Source organism: Syzygium oleosum, unplaced genomic scaffold (genome assembly GCF_021117445.2).
Source record: "Syzygium oleosum isolate NSW1041296 unplaced genomic scaffold, Sole_v2.1 Sole_v2.17, whole genome shotgun sequence".
Taxonomy (NCBI): Eukaryota; Viridiplantae; Streptophyta; class Magnoliopsida; order Myrtales; family Myrtaceae; genus Syzygium; species Syzygium oleosum.
Window position 1 is genome coordinate 7,992,398 of NW_026607501.1, and position 20,839 is coordinate 8,013,236.

General features: G+C 42.9%; 3 protein-coding genes across 5 annotated transcripts; 2 read left to right on the forward strand and 1 right to left on the reverse strand.

Moving 5' to 3' along the window:
* Positions 1 to 429: 429 nt before the first annotated feature.
* On the reverse strand, positions 430 to 4,230 carry LOC115678816 (DEAD-box ATP-dependent RNA helicase 20-like). Of its 3 annotated transcripts, none has more exons than XM_030602261.2 (10): positions 4,011 to 4,227; positions 3,398 to 3,918; positions 3,116 to 3,295; positions 2,852 to 3,028; positions 2,605 to 2,759; positions 2,294 to 2,386; positions 2,120 to 2,205; positions 1,816 to 2,042; positions 900 to 1,127; positions 430 to 787 (listed from the first exon to the last, which is right to left on the reverse strand). In XM_030602261.2, exons 1-10 carry the CDS (start codon positions 4,064 to 4,066, stop codon positions 681 to 683), a joined length of 1,830 nt encoding a protein of 609 aa, XP_030458121.2. In that variant the 5' UTR covers positions 4,067 to 4,227; the 3' UTR covers positions 430 to 680. The 3 variants fall into 3 exon arrangements, 2 of the variants coding, with proteins under 2 accessions (XP_030458121.2, XP_030458125.2); XR_004005442.2 differs by lacking the exon at positions 430 to 787 and adding an exon at positions 1,285 to 1,367 and having other exon boundaries at positions 986 to 1,127; positions 1,758 to 2,042; positions 4,011 to 4,230; XM_030602265.2 differs by lacking the exon at positions 430 to 787 and having other exon boundaries at positions 988 to 1,127; positions 1,758 to 2,042; positions 4,011 to 4,230.
* A 5,632-nt stretch (positions 4,231 to 9,862) lies between these two features.
* Positions 9,863 to 11,268, forward strand: LOC115678908 (uncharacterized). The gene is made up of 2 exons (XM_030602402.2): positions 9,863 to 10,079; positions 10,185 to 11,268. Exons 1-2 carry the CDS (start codon positions 9,911 to 9,913, stop codon positions 10,658 to 10,660), a joined length of 645 nt encoding a protein of 214 aa, XP_030458262.1. The 5' UTR covers positions 9,863 to 9,910; the 3' UTR covers positions 10,661 to 11,268.
* A 2,076-nt stretch (positions 11,269 to 13,344) lies between these two features.
* Positions 13,345 to 19,600, forward strand: LOC115678783 (C2 and GRAM domain-containing protein At5g50170). The gene is made up of 9 exons (XM_030602217.2): positions 13,345 to 14,195; positions 15,186 to 16,367; positions 16,465 to 16,647; positions 16,732 to 17,015; positions 17,105 to 17,221; positions 17,701 to 17,963; positions 18,046 to 18,217; positions 18,735 to 19,001; positions 19,182 to 19,600. Exons 1-9 carry the CDS (start codon positions 13,847 to 13,849, stop codon positions 19,383 to 19,385), a joined length of 3,021 nt encoding a protein of 1,006 aa, XP_030458077.1. The 5' UTR covers positions 13,345 to 13,846; the 3' UTR covers positions 19,386 to 19,600.
* Positions 19,601 to 20,839: the final 1,239 nt, after the last annotated feature.

Consider the following 20,839-nt stretch of genomic DNA (forward strand, 5'->3'; position numbering starts at 1 on the left):
CCGCAACAGTCTTAACAGTGCATCGGCCAAGGAAAAGACAAAAAAAGAGATCAAAATGTGTTGGACAGTCTTTGTGTTTTATAATCATTCGTCTGTTGCTATTACAGACATAGAATGAAGCAAATCTATCCACCCCCTGTTCTATTACAAACGCCAACCCTTAATTCTATCACATCTGAACGGTAAATGCGACCCGAGGACTATTGTTTGATTTGAGGTGCATTTGAGAAAACTATACGGCAGCCAAAAGATCATCTTGCATTTCCACAAGGGAAGAAGGGTAATGCACCTCAAATTTTCCAAGGTATCGAAATGACAACAAATCTGAGGTTGATCACAAGGTGGTCTATGTTCCAGGCCAAAAAAGAGACTCTGGTCAGGGACCATGTGACGAGCCACATCAAGGTCAATTTGGTGTGTACAAACACATGAAAGAACTGCTGCTACTACATTGTCACGATTTAGAAAGTATGATACACAGAAACATGAAAGAAATTCAGTAACTATAATCTCCTAAAATAATAGAGTAGGATCCAGACGGTTCAAGCACCACTAATTCTAACGCCTTCATGAAAACAAACATGGTCATCAGGTGGCTAGAGAGACAAGAAATCACACGTATTGGCTATCAGAGAGATGAGGTGTGTGGCCAACAAACACCAACCAGGACATCACCTAAATTACCAAGGCCTCCTTCCACCACCAAGAGGAATTGTATTAGATCCAGAGATACGGCCCCTGTTTCCAAACCCTCGATGTCCTCTTGAGCGTACGCTGTTGCCTGAACCTATAACGTCATAAAGGAACGACCAGTCACAACCTAACAAAAAACGAGAGAGAGAGAGAGAGAGAGAGAGAGAGAGAGAGAGAGAGAGAGAGAGAGAGAGAGAGAGAGAGACCATAAAAGGAGACTGAACGAGCCAAGTCAGATAAAGCTGGAGGGACAACTTGCCCCGCATCTTGCAAGATTTTAATAAGTTCCCCTGCAAACCTCGAATTAGAATCAGTGAAGAAGGTAAAGGCAGTGCCCTTCGCTCCAGCTCGACCAGTTCGGCCAATTCTATGCACATAATCCTCAAGTGTCATTGGGAAATCATAGTTTATCACACATTTTATATCCTTGACATCTGCATAATTAAGTACAAAACAGTCAGAAAAGAATCTATCTTATAGCTTCAAAAGGGGAAAATGGAAGAAAAAAGGCAAGCACCCCTTATCCCTGCACACCTACAACTCAGAGATCAAACTTATGATGACATATATGCATCACTTAAATGTGCCCACCTTAACCTGGCAGGGATAAGGAGCATCTCCACCATCACCAATCCATTTCCAACCCCAAAATAAGCATGAGCGAGTCAACCGGGCTGCCACAAAAACCAGCTTCCTAACTGTGAACGGGGCAACTATTATTCAAATTAATCAACTTGAAAAAGACAGGAGCCATGCAATTTCAGGCAACTCTAGCAGTTGACAAATTTGCACAACCCAAGTTTCTGCCTCTACACCCCCTATACATATGGTAAAGCAACATGCACTTTACCAGCATATTAGGAATATAAACCATGATGATCCCTATACTCTTGGAAAATCAGCTACAAGCATCACTCAATAACTTAGTGGACATTCTATGTGTAATACACTAGTGAATGCCAGATGAGAGAACCATGCTTCCCATCCCACTTTGCTTCGACGGCAAAAAGCATCAGGTTCTTGTAATCTAAGGAAACTGGAAAGCAGCCGGCCAACTCGCCTACCTTGAAATTTTCAAGCCTATATGAAGAGACCTATGAACCTAACACACAGTGATCCTACCAAGACCCCTTGCAGCAACATCAGTGGCAGTCATTATGAGACTTCTGCCACTCTTAAATTCGGCCAAGACCCATTCCCTCTCAGACTGGTTTTTGTCCCCATGTATAGAAAGAGCTGGCCATCCATCCATCCTCAGCTGTTTTGTGACATGATCACATCCCTTTTTTGTTTCTACAAATATCAGAATTCGACTCCCATCCATCAATGCTTTCAGTAGTTTGATCAGCCTGCAGAAGCAACAGATACTCAGGTAATTGAAAGAGATCCAACTGTCATATAGCAGAAATAGCCACCAAAGACAAACCTGCTGTACTTTTCACTCTCTTTTATTACTTCAACAACTTGACTTATAGATTGGTTTGCTTTCAGATCAGGGGATCCGATGATAACCTAGAGAAGACAATATCAAGAAGGTAATAAAATCAATGAACACTCATTTCTATCAAAATGTTACCCGATAATAGATAACACCTCAAACCTTATATGGATTACTCAAGAACTGTCTCGCCAGAGCTTCAACCTCTCTTGGCCACGTTGCACTCCACAATAGCGTCTGTCGATCAGGTCGTATCTGCAAAATTTCCAAAATTTCTCACTCGAAATAATGACAAAAATTCACAGGAACAACTAAGCATGTGCATGTCATCTACTGTCTCAAATTCGAGCAAACACCCCCCCCCCCAACCCCAACCCCAAAAATAAAACAAACCAATAAGTAAATAAATAAAAGAAAAAACCAGATAACAGAGGCAGAGAGACGGAGAAAAAGAAATCGTACAGAAGACTTACTTGAGTTATAATTTTCCTTATCTGAGGTTCAAATCCCATGTCTAGCATTCGATCCGCTTCATCCAACACAAGATAAGTCACTCTCCGTAGGTTCGTCTTATATGCTTCCAACATATCTAAGAGACGACCAGGTGTAGCAATGACGATCTCAACACCTAGAACGCACAGACAATTAAACCACCAGCTTCCCCAGCATAAGATCTGGAGCATAGAGTAATATGAATACTGCAGAGGACAAGTCCTGTACCCTTGTTAAGATCATGGATTTGTGGTCCCTTGGGGGCGCCACCATAAATGCATGTACTCCTGATACTGATCTTTGCTTTTGGTCCAATTGAGCCAAATTTCGAAGCTTCCTGTTGAATCTGCACTGCCAATTCTCTAGTAGGTGCAAGCACCAGCACAACAGGACCGTCCCCTCTAGCTAAAGTAAATGCAACAACAATATTCAGTGAGAGCGAAAACAACGCAACCTAATAAACCCAACAGGAGAAAGGTTACCGATCCTAACCTAAGGGTGGCTGTGCACTGACATGCACCAAAGCTGGTAGCAGATAAGCCAGAGTCTTGCCAGACCCTGTCTCAGCGATACCGATTAAATCTCTACCCTTTAAAGCCATTGGCCATCCCTGAGATTGGATAGGCGTTGGCTCGACAAACCCCAAATTCGCAATCACATTGAGGCAGTAGCCTATCACAAAAAATAAGGACGAATCGAGCAACATTAACCTCAACCACTGGCAGACGACAATACGATCTAAAAAAAACCACTAACAGACTAAAATAACAATACCAGGAAAACTAGCCTCTTCGAACGTCCGAATAGGCTTGGGAACATCGTCCCCCTGGACAGTGATATCCCTTCTTGCACGGTACGTCATGACTTCATGCTCAGACATTGCAGCCACGAAAGGACTCTCCACATACAAATTCTTCTCAAACGGCACCAGTTGGTCAAAATTCGGTTTCGGAAAATCAAACCTGTCAAATTCCCTCTGCGACGACCAGCCGCCCTGCCTTCCACCTCTCCCACCGCCGCGGCCAGCACCGAAACTCCTGTTCCCACCATGGCCTCCATGGCCTCCGCCTCGGCCACCTCCTCCTCCATGGGCCGATCGACCTCTCTGGCCACCCATGTGCCCGTTACCCATCCCTCCGCCACGGCCGATCTCGAACCCTCCGGACGGAGACTGAAAAGGCGGGTACACGGGGCCTCCCATGCCCGGCGGCGGCGGACCTTCATACGGACCCTGGCCGCCGCCGCCATAGCTCGGGGCTGCGTTGACCACCGGTGCCCTCGGCGGCGCGAAATCGCTGCAATCGGAAACGAACAAAACACGGTGTCATCCACGAAACAACGCGAACGTACCGATGATTAGGGTTTCATCGCAGCATCGGAAGCATACCTCCTGCGGTGACGGAAAGAGGTAGGGTCCGAGTATCTCGGGTCGCCCGGGTTCATCCTCGCGGTCGGCGGTGCAACGCTGACGGCGGTGATGGGCGGCGACGATTTGGGGGCAAAGCTCGATCGCCTTCTGCTGCTGCTTCTCTCTCTCTCTCTCTCTAGCTCCGTCGATTCGATGCCGAAATGCGAGAGCTAGGGTTTTCGTTTGAAGGGGGGAAAAGGAGAAGGAGCGGGGCCCTTCGTTTTTAGGGAAAGACGAAGATATTTTTTATTTTTAAATATGACGTCACCAACGTGCCGATCAGCTTTCTTTGCCGTGGGGGCTAGAGAACTTATGGAGATACTTAATTCTGGCGTCATGTTGATGAGTTCTCCTACCGTTGGAGATATTATTGCTTGCTCCTCGGATCACCACACTAAGAGTGGTCGGTTCCCAGTCTGGTCCTATCCCACCACAAAACCAAGAACCGATTCTCAATTTTCGGAACGGGGGAACGGTCCCGATTCGGTTCTCAAGTGATTCAATGGAACCGTTCCATTGAAGCTTGTGATGGAGTTTGTATGGGTTTGAGGGCTTACGGCAACAAGTTGCTTGAGAGAAACTGAGTTGCTAGTACACTAGTTCCCTTATTGTCGATAAATTGTAACATAAATGATAGGCATTCTTTTTTTTTGGTCGAAAAATGATTGGCGTTCTAATTCACTAGATTTACATCAAATTGCAATTCAGAATTGAGAAGGAAAGAAAAAAGATACATCACTTGGGGTGATGGGCGGTTAATCCATTGCCATCCTACAATTAAGGAAATTTTCATTGAAGAAATTCGAGTTCCTTGACGATGATTTCATCAATGGAGGATATCAACATGATCCGAAACATTGTGCAAAATTCCTAGGACGGTTCCATTCCTTGAATTATTGGAAATGCTGTTTATAAGAGAATTTGATTTTGATCCAGACTCTATGAGACCTAATAATACAATTACATGGGCATTTACAAGATGGCATCACACTACAATAATGTAACTTTTACGGGTGCAAGTCTTTATCGTAATCTTTATCAAAGCCAACTTTATCATATCAGACTAGACCCAATTACAACTTATCTAGCATGTTGGCTTCTCGTCTGGGATTGAAACTGGGTTGTGGCCAGTTGGCCGGACGATGAGTTTGAGATTCAAATCACCATAGCGGTAGTTCTGAACTTTCACGTCGATCTCTCTCATCATTATCTCCTCCTCCTCCTCTTCTTCCTCCCCAACAGACGCATCTCCTCCATTGTTGATTCCTAAGAGATACACATTGCAAGTTCACAGCTGCTGCACTTCACTGGCCAAGGTTCGTTACATCTCTCTCTTTCTCACTCCAGCAATTTCTCTCTTTATCTCACTTACTTCTTTGAAATTTGAAAAACCATAGATGTTACGATTGCAGCCATTGCCACTGCATCGGTGGTCACAATCAAAGATGGCTACTGCTAGCGTTGCCTTGACACAACGATGCGGATCCATAGATTTGAGGTCGTGACAGAGAGAGAGGAGGCGAGATAATTTCAGGGCAACCACCTTCTTCAGTCTCTTTCCATCACCATCTTCACATTGTCCCTCAAGAGGTTTGGCATCCTACGCCAGGATTCTCGCATTAAAGGTCGACGTCGCTGTAAACGGGAGAGCGAAATTAGGAAGTCTTGCAAGATGATTATATCGAGTTTGGCACCTTGGTTTTGCACGTCAAATTCTGACAAATCCAGGGAATTTGCTACCCTTACGCAATGCGTGGGAATTGTAACCTCGAGGTTGCTCCAATTTGTGCAAGCTTATTAACAAATCATGAATTCAAACAAGCAACAACTTGTGTTCAAGTTATTTTTTTCAACTTTATTTTATCAAATCCAGGTTTATCCCATCCCCTTACAGATTTCTTATCTGTCATTTTACCTAGGCGTGTATTCAGTCCAGAGAACATTTCCAAATGTCGAATAAGATAGTTTATTATTCTATTTTGACTCAAATTCGGATTACTAAACGCAGTTCAAGCGATTTATAATATTCTTCAAGCCACTTGGGCTCGCTCAAAATAAACACTTACTGTTATGGCTCGTATCGACTCTCTTTTTTTCGTTTATTTTTGCTTCTGATTATTTAAAATGAAAAACTTTTTTATCCCTCCGTTTTTGTAATTTCTCCTCGAATAAAGTGATTTCCATGGGTTGCTGCCCGTCTCTCGGGGAAAAAGACTACAAGAAACGAAAATCCTCGTCGTTTTCCGAGGACAATGCCCGAGTGGCTGACGTCAGCCGATTCCTCTTCCTTCCTTGTCTTTTACCCCAAAAAACAAAAAACAAAAAACCTTCGCAAACTGAAAATTCAAAAGATTCTCCTCAACTGAAACCGATGCAACGGCGGTGTCCCGCGGACAGTGCTCCACGTGTCGCTTGCTCATTCACCCTCTTCCACGTGTCCACCTCCACGCTCTCTCCCGCCACCAGAAGCGACCACCTCGGACAAGGCAACGCTAAAGTTTTTTCTACAAGCTTTTTCCCTTTTTTGGGGTCAAATTTTGTTAACTTTCTTATTCGAGAAAATGGCATAAATGATGTGTTAGGTGATCACTGAACTTTAATTTGATGTATAATGTCATCTCTGAACTTTAAATTCATTTAATATGGTCTCTAAATTTTTTGTTTATATTCAATTTAGTCAATGAACTATAAAAAATATTCAATGTTATCAAAAGTTTAGAGACCACATCGAACAATTAAAAGTTAGGGATGATATTGCATATACGATCAAAGTTCAATAACCATTTATGCCATTATTCCTTCTTATTAACACTTTGAGGTCACCGAGAACGAAACCATGAATTATAAAACTTTTCGACTACACACGAATATAAATTAATGATCACTGAGTTAATATAACTTATCGTATATTTATCAAGTCGATGCGGCGCGAGCTAATTAAAAAATTGTACTTTTTTCTTCCGGTCCTTTCATTTTCAAGAATCGCGACACGGGCTAAGAAGTCGTGTTGGGTCGGGGCACTTGTCTTCCGGCAAATCGAAAGATTTAGGGTGGGTTGGGTAATGGCAAACGGCGACGCAACCATCACTAGACATGTGTGTGCATAAAATTTGCCAATTTCACATCGGGCCAAGAGCCGTGCCAACTTTATCTACTAGCCCGAGTAAATTCGGACATTTCGCTTTCGCCGTCCCTCTTTTGTCCTTATATTCCTTCATTTTCAGATATCAAATAAAATAAAAAACCTTGAAATTTCAAATTGGAAAATCAAGCAGAATTTGAGTAATCCTAACATAAAGACAATTAAGAGTGGCGACGAGTCAGAAAATAAGAGTGATGTGAGGAAGGAGAGAGAGATTAGAGTAAATATTACGCTTGGTTTGTTTCATGAATTTTTTTTTAAAATTAATCTACTTATATTATTTAAAATAATTAATCAATGAAAAATATTTTTATTATCGACAATAATATACGACTCAACATTTTCGGGCGCAATGAAAATATTCTTCATTCATCCATTTGTGTAAACAATACATTCGATTATTTTTTTAAAAATATTTTCTCAATGATTAATTTTCCACAAAACAAATAGAGTCTTCAAACAATTGTTTTTAATAAAATATTTTTTTAAATCTTTCATTTTCTTCTTTTTTGTTTTGGAAAAAGCTAGAATTAGTAGTAGAACTCAGTGGCTTGTAACTTATAAAAGAAGGAGATCAAGATAGTTACATTGATGGTAATCTCCACTAGGGGTAAGCATGGTACGGGGTGAGCGGTTTCCACCATGAAATCGGAGACCGCCTACTAAGGATTGGTTCAGAAAAATTGGAACCGGAAATTACTTGTTGGTTCCATGGATCCACCTGGGAACCGGACCACCGGTCCCACCAAGTTTCGCGCAAATGGAGGTGACCAAGAGTGAAAGAGAGAGGTAATGAACGGCCAGAAGCATGGCAATGAGTTGATGGAAATTGAGAGTCGAGACCGTGATTTGATGGGCATTGAGCTTAAGAGTCGAGATCATGGGTGAGAGATAGATAGACGACTTAGACAAGGTGAGAATGAAACAAGACGAGCACTTAGTTGATGGATATTTTTCTTTTTTTTTTGTTGTAAATTTTTTCTAAAAATTATATATATTACCAATTCGGTTCGGGTGGCGGGTGGGCGGTTCCATACCTAGAATGGAGAACCGGACCATTATGCACCGGTTCTAGTAAATTGGAACCGGGAACTGGACTGATCCCCACAGAAATTGCCAGTTCCGGGCCGGTCTGGTCCGATTTCGGGTGATCCAGGCGGTTTCTAATTCCTTTGCACACCCTAATCTCCACGTAGATCAAAGCATGAAAGCTAGTGTATACATATATGTGTATGTGTGTGTGTGTGATGCTGATGATGATTGAGGTATATGTCCGAGCTCTATCTAACATTGAAAAAAACCTCACAATCACAATACCTCTCGTCTATAATTTGTAAAGATATGTGGTAATATATAACGTAAAATCTAGGGTTAATACTTTGAAAAACCCCAAACTGCTTCACCTATGAAAAATTTACTATAAACTAATTTTTTGACTACAAAAAACCTCAAATTGGTACACCTATGATAAATTTACCAAAAACTAATTTTTTTTACCAAAAAAAACCCCAAACTGGTACATTTATGACAAATATACCATCCGTTAAATTTGATTTATATGACGAAAAATCACAGACTAGTAAATATGTGACAAATAAATGGATAAAACCCTAAACTGGTATACTCTTCAACTGCTACGTGTCATCAAACTCAGAAATTTAGTGGTAAAATTTAACGAAATATAACGGAATGCAATTTTGTCACAGGTGTACCGGTTTTGGGTTTTTTGTGATAAAAAAATTAGTTTGGGATAAATTTGTCATAGATGTATCAGTTTGGAGTTTTTCGTGGTATTAACCCTAAAATCTATCATAAGAAACATTACCCAAGATCCCTTTCGATCGGCTAAGACATAAGTGATCTTTACGTCAAGTGGCGAATCGAAATTATAAGGAAAAATTACCCGATTAGTCTTAAAAAATCACAAACTGGTACATTTACCTTGAAAAATCACAAACTGGTACATTTACGACAAATGTACCATCCGTTAAATTGGATTTATATGACGAAAAATCATAAACTAGCAAATATGTGACAAACAGAGGAGTAAAATCGTAATCCGGTATAATCTTCAACTGCTATGTATTATCAAACTTAGAAATTTAATGGTAAAATTTAACGAAAACTAACGGAATGTAAATTTATCACAGGTATACCAGTTTATGATTTTTCGTGGTATTAACTCTAAAATCTATCACAGGAAACGTTACCCAAGATCCCTTTTGATCAACTAAGACATAAGTGATCTTTACGTCAAGTGGCGAATCAAAATTATAAGGAAAAATTACTCGATTAGTCTTAAGCTTATCGTATGAATGCTAATTCGATACTTTTAACCAATTTAGTCCCGAATGATTATGCAAAATTCCAATATAATCATTCCAATTAATTTTTACTGGAAATTTGTCGGGCCACATTGGCTACTAAAACTTCGTGTAAAGGTTTGTATGGCTAAATTAGTAAAATCTTTTATGAGCGAATCAACATCTATAGATAGTTAGATACACTCGACATAGAGGGAGTGTAATTTTTAGAAATCTATAAAGAGAATTCCGTAAAGAAAAATATGCTCGCCTAAAAACAGAAACTTCCAAAAATCGCCCGACGATCCTCGAAGGGTCCCACCCCGCCAAATCTTCTTCCCTCGTTATAAATAACCGCCTTCTCTCTTTCTCTCTCACAACGCCACTCGCACATACTTCGCAGCAGAGAAGGAAAACAGAGAGCGAGACCGAAGATGGTGAACCAGGAGACCGGATCGCACCGGAGCTCGACCGCCGTCGCCGCGTTGAAGCTCCTCTGCAGCTACGGCGGGATCATCCTCCCCCGCAGGCCCGACGGCCGCCTCCGCTACGTCGGTGGACTCACCAGAATCCTCGCCGTCGATCGCTCCGTCTCTTACGCCGGTGCGTTTGCCCTCTTCCTCCACCTCCGTTTCTGTTTCGAGTCTTGGTTTTTTCGGTCGATGCTTGGTTAGTGAGACGCGAGAGTATATCTGTGGTTGGTTGCAGAGCTGACGGTGAAGCTCGCGGAGTTCTGCGGCGTCGCCGTCGCGCTGAAGTGCGAGCTGCCCGGCGGCGACTTGGAGACGCTGGTCTCCATCAAGTCCGACGAGGATTTGGCCAACCTGATCGAGGAATACGACGAGGCTTCGCTGAGATCGAGATCTTCTTCTTGTCCTCCTCCTCCTCCTGGCGCGCCGCTCAAGATCAGAGCCGTCCTCTTCGAGCGGGGACCGCGCAAGCAAGCCTCCCCGCCTCCATCGCTGTCGCCGTCGCCGTCCGCCGCGTCGAGCTCCAGCTCTTCTCCTCGCGAGTCGCTAAGGCACGGGATCTGCGATTGGAGCTTCTCGCCGAGAGTCGCCGCCGGCGCCGGGTGCCGCGGCGGATCTCCGGTGGTGATCGGTCGCTATCGCGGCTTCTACGGTGTCGGACTGCCTGGAGTTGCGTGCGCCGCTGCTCACTGCCGCCGCAATTACTGCCGATAGTGAAGCAGGGCCTCGTACCTCGTAGCAGTAAGTAGGGCCCATGGAAATCGAGGAAGTCACGGTTCAGCAGCGGTAGGAAATTAGAATCTTACAGAATAGGGACAGAAGAGGATGATGACGATGGAGGCTATACTATAGTTTTGATTCTGATTCGCGAGGGGGGGTGGGGAAGATGCCCCTTCCCCTGCCCCCATCCTCGTCGCTTTTCACTTCATCTTTGTTCTTACAAAATTCCGAAGGACCGTATCTTGTCTGAAGCAGCATCTGCGTCTTGTCGATCCACCTCTCGTCGCTCGTTCCTCGCTCCTGTTCGTGCCATGATGGCACGCCGAATCACCGATGCTCGATCCGCGCGAAAGCAAAAGCTCGGTACGTGTTTCGAAGCTGTGGAGGCTCGTGGGCTGTGGATGGGACACGTGTAAGTGCTCCCCTCCTCGATGGTTTTCCTTCGCGCTTTGCAAGACGTGGGTTTTCTGGTTTTTTGGAGTGGGGAATCGGTTCTCAAAGTGACTAGGCATACCTCGCACCGATACGGATACGGTTATTATACTCGTATGGATCGAATACATCATCGTAGAAAGTGATAACTAGCTCTATCCATTGCTCTGCGTATGGTTTGATTTGCCTATTCTAAGCACGTGGCCAAATAAATTGTTTTATTAGGACATCGAGTTCGAGATAATGGTGCTTTCCTTCGTCTTTGTATTTTCGATGGTAATGGCATCCGAGACATTTACCGATCCAATTGTGCGCATAGTCACGATATTCCCAAGTGTATTTCGCGTACAAAAACGCTCGGAACCTCTGCGAATGATTCTCTGCGCATTATAAGCTTTTGGTAAATTGATATTTCTCGTGCCTTATCCTACAATCTGGACTTCTGCTCCCACGTGACTGGAGCTTTCTTGATTTTTGGCGAAGTACTTGTCACTAAAGGTATCTCGAGCGAACGAATGAGAATCTATGCATAAATCCGATGCTGATTAGATTATAAATCAAAACAAAAACAAACTTATGTGGAACTCCTATGGCAACGGTCAAAGCGGAATTTCCGGCGGCGTTGGGCCGCCATTTTTCCGCCATTTCCATTGACCAAACAAAGAGATTGAAAGCAACCCACGATGCTATTTTTTGCGGCCTCCAAAGATAAATGAATTCAACCAAGGTTGTCACTATGTTTCACCCGGTGAATACAAATTTTCTTTATGCTAATTGTGAATGCCAACGAGTGACACAAAAAACATGACCTCAAGCTCCCATCAACGAGTGACTTTAGCCAGGCAGGTGGGCTTGGGCGGGCCACTATCATGCCCAAATACCCTTGATTAAAGTTTCTTTCTTTTGGGCAAAATTGAAACATATCATGTATACCTGCTCATAGCTAGGTTCTGTTTTTTTCGCTCCTACAAATAATCGCATGTATCGCTTAAAAAATGAATAAATAAAAAAATATTTTTGTCGTTTACAAAAATATTTAGACATAAAAATTGTTGTCGATAATGAAAATATTTTTCATCGATTAATTATTTCAAATGATACAAGAGCAATTATTTTTAAGAAAACATTTTTCAAACCATTCATTTTTCGAGAAATAAATGCACCCTTAAAAAATTTTTACTAGGCCGATCTTAAGCCACCACATCGAGTCGGAATGCATTGGTCCAAAATGCCCGAATGATGTGGAGCCCGCAGGCTCATCGAACTGCGGAGTTTTTCTCGTGATCACTTATAATACCCTTTTTTAAGCTTTCAAGTTTCGGACCAAAATAAAAAGAAGAAGCTTTCGAGTTAGTTAAGTACTCCTATCTATCATGCTATATAACTAGCAATATTTCTTTTTGTCAAAAGCTCCGCTAGCCTAGCACTCAACATTCCATATCCTTATCTGATTTTATTTCGAAAAGAAAATGTATGATATAAGAGGTAAACAAAGTTTTATACACCTTTTTTTCCCCATAATCATAGTTAGGAAGCATTCGACAAAATACGATAGTTACGCAAGCTCGTTGGTAGATGGTGTCTATAGACTAGAGCATGGGCGTAATAACAACCTTGGCCAAGTGCGGGGACGAAAAGGCTTTACATGGAAAATGCCCGATGCAGATAATTGAGCCCTAGCCCATACTCAAGGAATCGCTATATAACTTCGGTGAACAGGCTTTACATGAAATGGGGGGCCAACGCGAATGGTTGAGCCCTAATCCTGGCTCGATGGGTTAGGGCTCGACCGATCATTGTACAGCTTTTCATGGCGAGTTGGTAAGGGTAACAATAGGGTCCGACTGCTGGCTTAATTGGGTCCCATGCCAATCAAAATGTACCATGTCACAATGCAATCCCTCTTTTACCTTCTCAACAACCACAAATCAACACACGACATTGACTTCGAACGTTAAGCTAATGTTTGTGTCAACTTCCTCATCTTATCCATGGGAAAGCGCGACTACCTCGTAGGAATTCGTGTCTTTCACAAGAACACGGCGTATGATCTTGACGTCAATGATCAGAAGCACCCGTCACAACAGAACACAAAGAGAGCCACTCTACTCTACTGTAAAAAACATTAACTCCAATTTAGGACTGCCACATCAATCCTCCTAAAAGATCAAATCACAGCCACTCTAGCCTACATTCTATAACAAGGCTGCGTGCAACCACCAAATCTCGTTTCGTCTGTCTGACAAATTCTAATGTCTCGTGTATCTCCTAGAAAAGTAGAAGAAACGTGGAAAAGATCGGCTGGTGTAGAGACTCTCAAAGAAGAAGACGATTCATCTGACGAGAAATCACTCTCTCTTTTGCTCGTTTTTTCAAGAAGAGGAGATGAAAGTTTCAAGAATCCGGCACACCCCGAAACAATAAATGCTCTGAGATAAGAAAAAACCGTCATCGATGGAGAAGCAGTCGTGGCTCCTTGACATCACCGAAACGCTAGAATGGAACCGCCCTCCTCTCTCTCTTTTTTGCACTTCTCCATGTTTTCGCGCTCTCATCTCCTTCGTGTCTCCATCTCTCGCGTCCACGTTTTGCTTCCCCCGTGGCTCTATTTCTACTTCTCTTCTTCTCTCTCTTCCACCACCAACAACGGCGAGGGCAGGAACGCACACCCACATTTCATAACCAAAACCAATAACAAACCCAGTTGAGATCTCTCTCTAGGACTCGTCCAAGCTCGGCTCTTCAGCCATGAGGTTGTACGTGTACGTGTTGGAGGCGAAGGGGTTGCCCGTGAAGGACTCGTACGTGAAGGTCCAGGTCGGGAAGCTTAAGTCCAAGACTAGGATCGTGGAGCGCACCAATAACCCGTGGTGGAACGAAGAGTTTGTGTTCAGGGTGCATGATTGCGAGGAGGAAGTGATCTTGTCCGTTTATCACCACGAGGACAGTCGTGGGCTCTTCGGCTCGTCGGGGGAATTGCTGGGTCGGGTCAAGATTCCGGTTTGGTCCGTCGCCGACGAGAACAACCGGATATTGCCGCCGACGTGGTTCTCTGTCGGAAAGCCTAAGGCGGGGAAGTTCATACAAAAAGATTGCGGTTAGTGTGATCAGTCATACTATTTTATAAATTAATTAATCATTCTGCTGTTTCTTATCCTGTCGTGCTTGATCGAAAGAGTGGCGTGAATTGGGTAGTAAATTAGTGTAATGTGCACTCCATGACTATTTGTGTTGCTTGCATATATTGTGATCTGTCTATCAAGTATCAGCTCCTCGATGTGCAAATATTTCATATTGTTACTCCGGATTCATCTTTGGGCAAATTGTTAGAGCTGTTCTTTAAGTAATTTGTGCTAATGCGGATGATGAGGAGAGCAATGAGTCTGTGGTGATTAGAGGAAAATTACTGCATATTACTGTTGTCCTGACTAAGAAAGATAATTTACTAAACTGGAAAATGACTGATCGTCCAGGACGAGAACTAGTTTATGTGATGACGGTTCTTCAAGGAGACAAATTCTTCAGACATCACGGAACTAGGAAGTAAATGACCTCGTTGGTCAGGGTATGTAAGGTTGAGCAACTGGGTCTGTGTCCTCCGGACAGTATCCGAATCTTCTGCAACTTATTCCTCTCCTCGTGAAACTGGGGGAACCTTTCTGGAGATACCTAAATTTTACTGCTAAATGTCCCCTCATGGATTGATCCACGTTGGGTTGTTTTTTCGGATCCCATGGTGGCCAACAGTCTAAATGACCTATGTTGGTCATACTTAGTACTGCGAGGCATTTGGATATGGATCATCTATGTGACGGTATGAGTCATTTCATCAATTTACCACGCATCTAAAATCATTATATAACGCAGTGATGAGAATTTCCTTTCACACATCGACAGTATCTTTATTTGGTGTTAAATCTGGAAACTACGCTTTGTGGAATGCTGCCATTGGGCTCCTTTTGTTTTAGTCTCCCGGCTTCCAACATAAATGCGAGATTTATTTATGATCCTTCAGTATATTTATCACTTAAGATTTAGTGGCATTGTCCATTCAAACTTGTAAAGTTTGATGCACCACACAATGCAGGGAAGATACTCGTATCGATTTCTTTGCATGGAAGTCTCCAGGACACGTCTTCCGACAATCCACTCTTTCCCAGTTCCAATGTCAACTCCAATCAGGCTGAAGAAGAAACAGATTTAGCCAAATCTCAAGGCCAGAAGATACATGATGGGAAACATTGGATGAAGGCTATCGCGAATCGTTTGGAGAAAATCTTTGCCAAACATGAGGATGTGTCAGAAACTTGTGCCTCATCAGAAGTATCTGGTTCTCCGTCAGATTATGAGGATTGTGGGGAAAAACAACAGTCTGATTACAGCTTTGAAGAAGCTATTTCGATGATGCAGTCGAGGGATGGCCAAAAAGAATTGCCTGAAGATCTTCAAGGAGGCATTCTGTTCGATCAGATTTATGTTGTACGACCATATGATTTGAATATTTTTCTCTTTGCACCAGACTCTAAGTTCAGGAGACACCTGGCTAACTTGGAGGGGACGACGGATTTAGAAGAGGAGCCTTGGACGTTGAATAAAGAAGATCCGCCACTTTTGACACGAACAGTTTCCTATACAAAGGCTGCCACAAAGTTAATCAAGGCTGTAAAAGCAAGCGAGCAACAATCTTACCTCAAAGCAGACGGAAAAAACTTTGCTGTCTTTGTAGAGGTAAGTACTCCTGAGGTTCCATACGGGAATGCATTCAAAGTGGAGTTGCTTTACAAGATAATGCCTGGACCAGAAGAGGGATCAGGAGAAGAGTCCACTCGTCTTATAATCTCTTGGAGGGTTAATTTCCACCAGAACACTATGATGAGAGGTATGATTGAAGGAGGTGCTCGTCAGGGTCTAAAGGACAGTTTTTATCATTTTGAGAACTTACTGGCTCAAAATTTTAGAACACTGGATTCCGCAGAGTCCTTGGAGAAAGATCAGATTATTGCACCTCTGGAAAATGAACAGCAGTCGGATTGGCAATTGGCTATCAAATACTTCTGCAATTTCACCGTGCTTTCAACCATTTGTATGGTTGTGTATGTCGTTATACACATTCTACTCTGCAAGCCTAGTGAACCGCGGGGTTTGGAATTCCTAGGGATTGATTTGCCAGATAGCCTTGGAGAGCTCGCTGCATGCGGAATAATAACCATTCAGGTGGAACGTGTGTTCTACATGGCTTCGCGTTTTGTGCAAGCCAGGTTGCAGAGAGGTATGTGCTTCATAATATTTCAAGCACACTTTTGAACTCCGTTTCGACTCTGAATGATTAAGCTGTCTTAACTAGCATGGGCATATGTTTTTGTTAGGTAGCGATCATGGCGTCAAGGCCCAAGGTGATGGATGGATTCTTACTATAGCTTTGATAGAAGCGGCGAACATGGCATCCTTGGCTTCAACGGGATATTCTGATCCATATGTAGTTTTCACATGCAATGGTAGAACAAAGACGAGTTCTGTTAAGCTCCAAACTTGCGATCCTCAATGGAATGGTGAGACCCTATATTGTACAGGTCTATTTGTGTTTCCATCATATCACGGGCTAACAATAAGGCCTTTGGATGCATATTTTGCAGAAATAGTGGAGTTTGATGCTATGGAAGAACCACCTTCAGTTTTGGATGTGGAGGTTTTTGATTTTGATGGTCCATTTGATCAGGCCACTTCTCTGGGACACGCTGAGATTAATTTTTTGAAACATACATCCACTGATCTCGCGGATATGTGGATCTTCCTCGAGGGCAAGCTGGCTCAGTCTGCTCAGTCGAAGCTGCACCTGAGAATCTTTTTGGACAACAACAATGGAGTAGAAACGATTAAGGAGTATCTAACAAAGATGGAGAAGGAAGTGGGAAAGAAGGTAGGCATTGTTGAGACTCTAGTTTTGGCAATGGTTTGTTCAGGATGGTGATAATGACATGTCATTAATTCGATTCGTGGCACGCGCAGTTGAGTCTCAGGTCACCTCACAGAAATTCTACATTCCAGAAACTGTTCAAGTTGCCACCGGACGAGTTTCTCATCAGTGATTTTGCCTGTTCACTCAAGAGAAAATTGCCTTTACAGGTTTAATCACATCTGTTGTTAGTGCTTGTACCGTTTACTGCAATTGGTTATTCTGAGCATAATAGTTACTCTTGATGTGGCTTCTAACCTTTTTTATGTTTGGATTCTTGTAAGTTGCAATTGAATGGCAATATGCCAAAAGAGCAGAAAAGATTTGTAAAGCAACACAAATAATTAGAATCTCATAGTGAATTATTGGCTCGACCAACAAACTAGACATAAATGCTAGTGAAAAAAAGAGCTACATTTACCAAACATAAGGAACTTTTTGAGCATTGCTTTGTGACTAATGTCAGTCCTGAATGACGTGGGCTCATATGCATGGTGTTGTTGTGTTAGTTTATCTGATTTGGTGGCCAGTATCTTCTCCTTTTATTTTGGGGCCAGTACGTTCAATTAGCTTATCATTGTCTTCCTGCATGATGTTTGTCCCATAAACAAGTACGCCTAGCTTAGATTTTGTACAAATGATTATGTAGGGCCGCCTTTTCCTATCTTCAAGGATTGTCGGGTTTTACGCCAATTTATTTGGTCATAAAACCAGGTTTTTCTTTCTTTGGGAAGACATTGAAGATATTCAAGTGCTTCCCCCCTCGTTCGGTTCTGTGGGTAGTCCATCCCTCGTCATCCTTTTGCGTAAGGGTCGAGGTATGGATGCGAGGCACGGTGCAAAGTCTCAAGATGAAGAAGGCAGGCTTAAATTCCATTTTCAATCATTTGTATCGTTTAATTTAGCCAGCAGGTATTGGTGTCACATTGTACTTCCCTAAATGAATTCGATTACTGGAAGTGGAAGGTGATCAATCATGATTTTCGGTGGCTAGGACAATTGTGGCCCTGTGGCGGACTCGAGCTCTGACGCCCGAGCAGACAGAGCAGATTGCCAAAGAGCAGCATGATCAAGAAAGCTCTACTGTGTTGGATGATGCAGCGACGATTCTGGATACGGAAGATGCAGACATGTCCAAAATCTACTCTGCTGAACTCCCTATTGAGGTAAGCAGACAATTCGTTCCCAATTCCGCTTTGTAGAATTGCATTGTAACATCCCCCTTTTATGAACCGAGAGATGTCAAATTGTTCGAACCGTGGATCTTGGGACGACAAAAAGTGAATTCCTATGAAATTCATAAGGCCCTATATCATGTAAAATTGAGTACTCAGGTGTTCTATCTGTACTGGTTGTTTCACCTTTGTTGAATTGTTGACTGCAACTCGTTATTCGGGATAGAAATGCTGGCCATGATGTGTGTTTCCAATGCCTGGGACCAACGTCTTTTTTCTTCTTTTCTTTTCATAATTGTCCCCATAAAGTACACATAATTCTGCGAAAGTGGAATCTGGAATAATCTGTTCCTGCTTCCTGCCTCATTCCATGTCCTTTTCAAGTCAAACCAAACCAGTCCGTAAATTCACTCGCCAACTAATGGAGAGATCAAGAACATTTTTTTTTCCTGAAGTGTTTCTGGCTGCTTGGACGACTCCATTGGATGACATTTCGAGCGACGTGCAGATGAGCTCCTTGATGGAACTATTTGGTGGAGGGAAGAAGGAGTATCGAATCATGGAAAAATCCGGTTGCCTTAACTATTCAGCTACTGAATGGGAACCTGCGAAGCCCGGTACCTTCGAGCGCTCAGTGTCGTGCAAATTCAATCGCTACGTTTCGATATTCGGAGTGGAAGTCACCAGCACGCAGCAAAAAGTTTCTACTGATGATGGGTGGACAGTAAACGAGGTCATGGCCCTCCACAATATCCCATTTGAAGAGTTTTATCGAGTACGTCTTAGTTCCTATTTTTTCCATTCTTTTTTGGGATCAATCACCCTCTTTTGGACACTCAAAGCCTTTCATTGAGCTTCTCTGTCATAGTCTCCTGCCATTGATTTACCATGAGCTGCTTGGCTAGCTAACATCTTGTCTCATAAGCCTGAAAATTTTATTTTGTTGTATTCGCAGGTGCGGTTAACATACCAGATCGAGAAATCAGGCCAAGATCACAGCTCCTGCAAGTGCGACGTCTATATTCACATCATCTGGCTCAAAAGCACCAAGTTCCAGCACAGGATTACTCGCAACATAACCAGCAAATTGTCCCAGAGATTAAAGGACATTTTTGAGCTAGTAGAGAGAGAAACTCTCTTAGCAACACGTCTTCTTTAGTCTGCGTTGACAGGTACCCGAACTCTTGAGATTATCACTGTATCAACAGCTGACTTGGTCATGCTCTAGCTCGGTATGTTGCAATATGTCCGCTCTTCTCACCATTTTCCGGGCGGCGTCTATGGCGATTGTCGTTTTGCTCTGCAGTGCGATCCTGTATTCACATTGAACGTATTCGAATGTTACACCGTCTGGTTCAGTTTTGTCTTGATCAATAGGATTGTTTTCCTAGACTGCAGTCCCTGCCGTACCCGCAACTTGCTACCACCTGTCTTGTTCGTTCAACGCGTTCGTTTGACGAATCGAACATGGCCAAATTCAATCCAAATCAGGAGGAGCGGAAAGATCCCCGTATCATTTCGTACCATGTTCTGAAAACCCCGCGTACTCGCCGGTCTCTGATAGCGCACAGAAAACAAGGGATAACGTCGACTAGGTACACGAGCTTTTAAAGATTACCGACGTTGCGTGACAAGATGTCCTGGGCTTGACCTTAGAGAAAGGTCGGCGATAAGCATGTCGTGCTGCTCTTATCCACGGGGCCTTATCACTCGTCCTATCATAAGCAACTTGGCGGGCATTATCTACCTGAAAAGAAGAGCAAGGACAAGAATCTGTCAACGTCGAACAGAGGAGAGAGATATCTCCATATCCCATGGGGTCCATCGCCTTCAAAGGATCAACAAGAGCATCAGCTCAAAGATTGGCTGAGGGAAAGGGGAGGGGCAGGGGAAGGGAAGTGATCTTTTGGTCATCTTCTCCAGTGGGACCATGAGCAATCCAAGCCAAATCCTTCGCTTCAGTTTGATGATTGATGAACAGCATGATCTCCATCCGACAGTACTATAAACATTAAAAACAATAAAAACAAGACCAATTGCCATTGTCAGAAAATCAGACACTTCATTTTTCCCGAAAGCAGACGTGGCCCATCCATGTTGGAGAAAAGACGGGAGATACCACATGTGGTATGTAAAGAGTCCACATATGAGATTATAGGAACAAAAAATTCAAACCGCAAAAGATATTAACATGAGATTCAAAGTGGAATTCATGGAAGAACATAATATGGAGCTATATAGGAAGGAAGAGAAAATTTGCCTTCGATTTTCGATTTGATCAGAGTTCAATTTGGGGTTTTCGATTTTCATCATTTTAGCTCGTTTTCTTATCCGGCTGTAAATTTCGGACAAAATTGCCCTGGCTTTATCCCGTCAAAGCAAGCCGGCTGGTGACTTCGAGCTCTTATGTGAGAATAGTGTCTCCACTTCACGTCGTTATTTTGAAATCATCTCTTATTATCACGCATCGAATCATACGGAAATGTGATGTGCAAAAAAAAAAGGGGAAATTAAGAAAATTCATAATGAGAATAACAATGATTAAAAGAATCGCGTGGGTGATAAATAGACTTGTCAAAATGGGTAATATATTTGATGTATGGGTTAGTCATA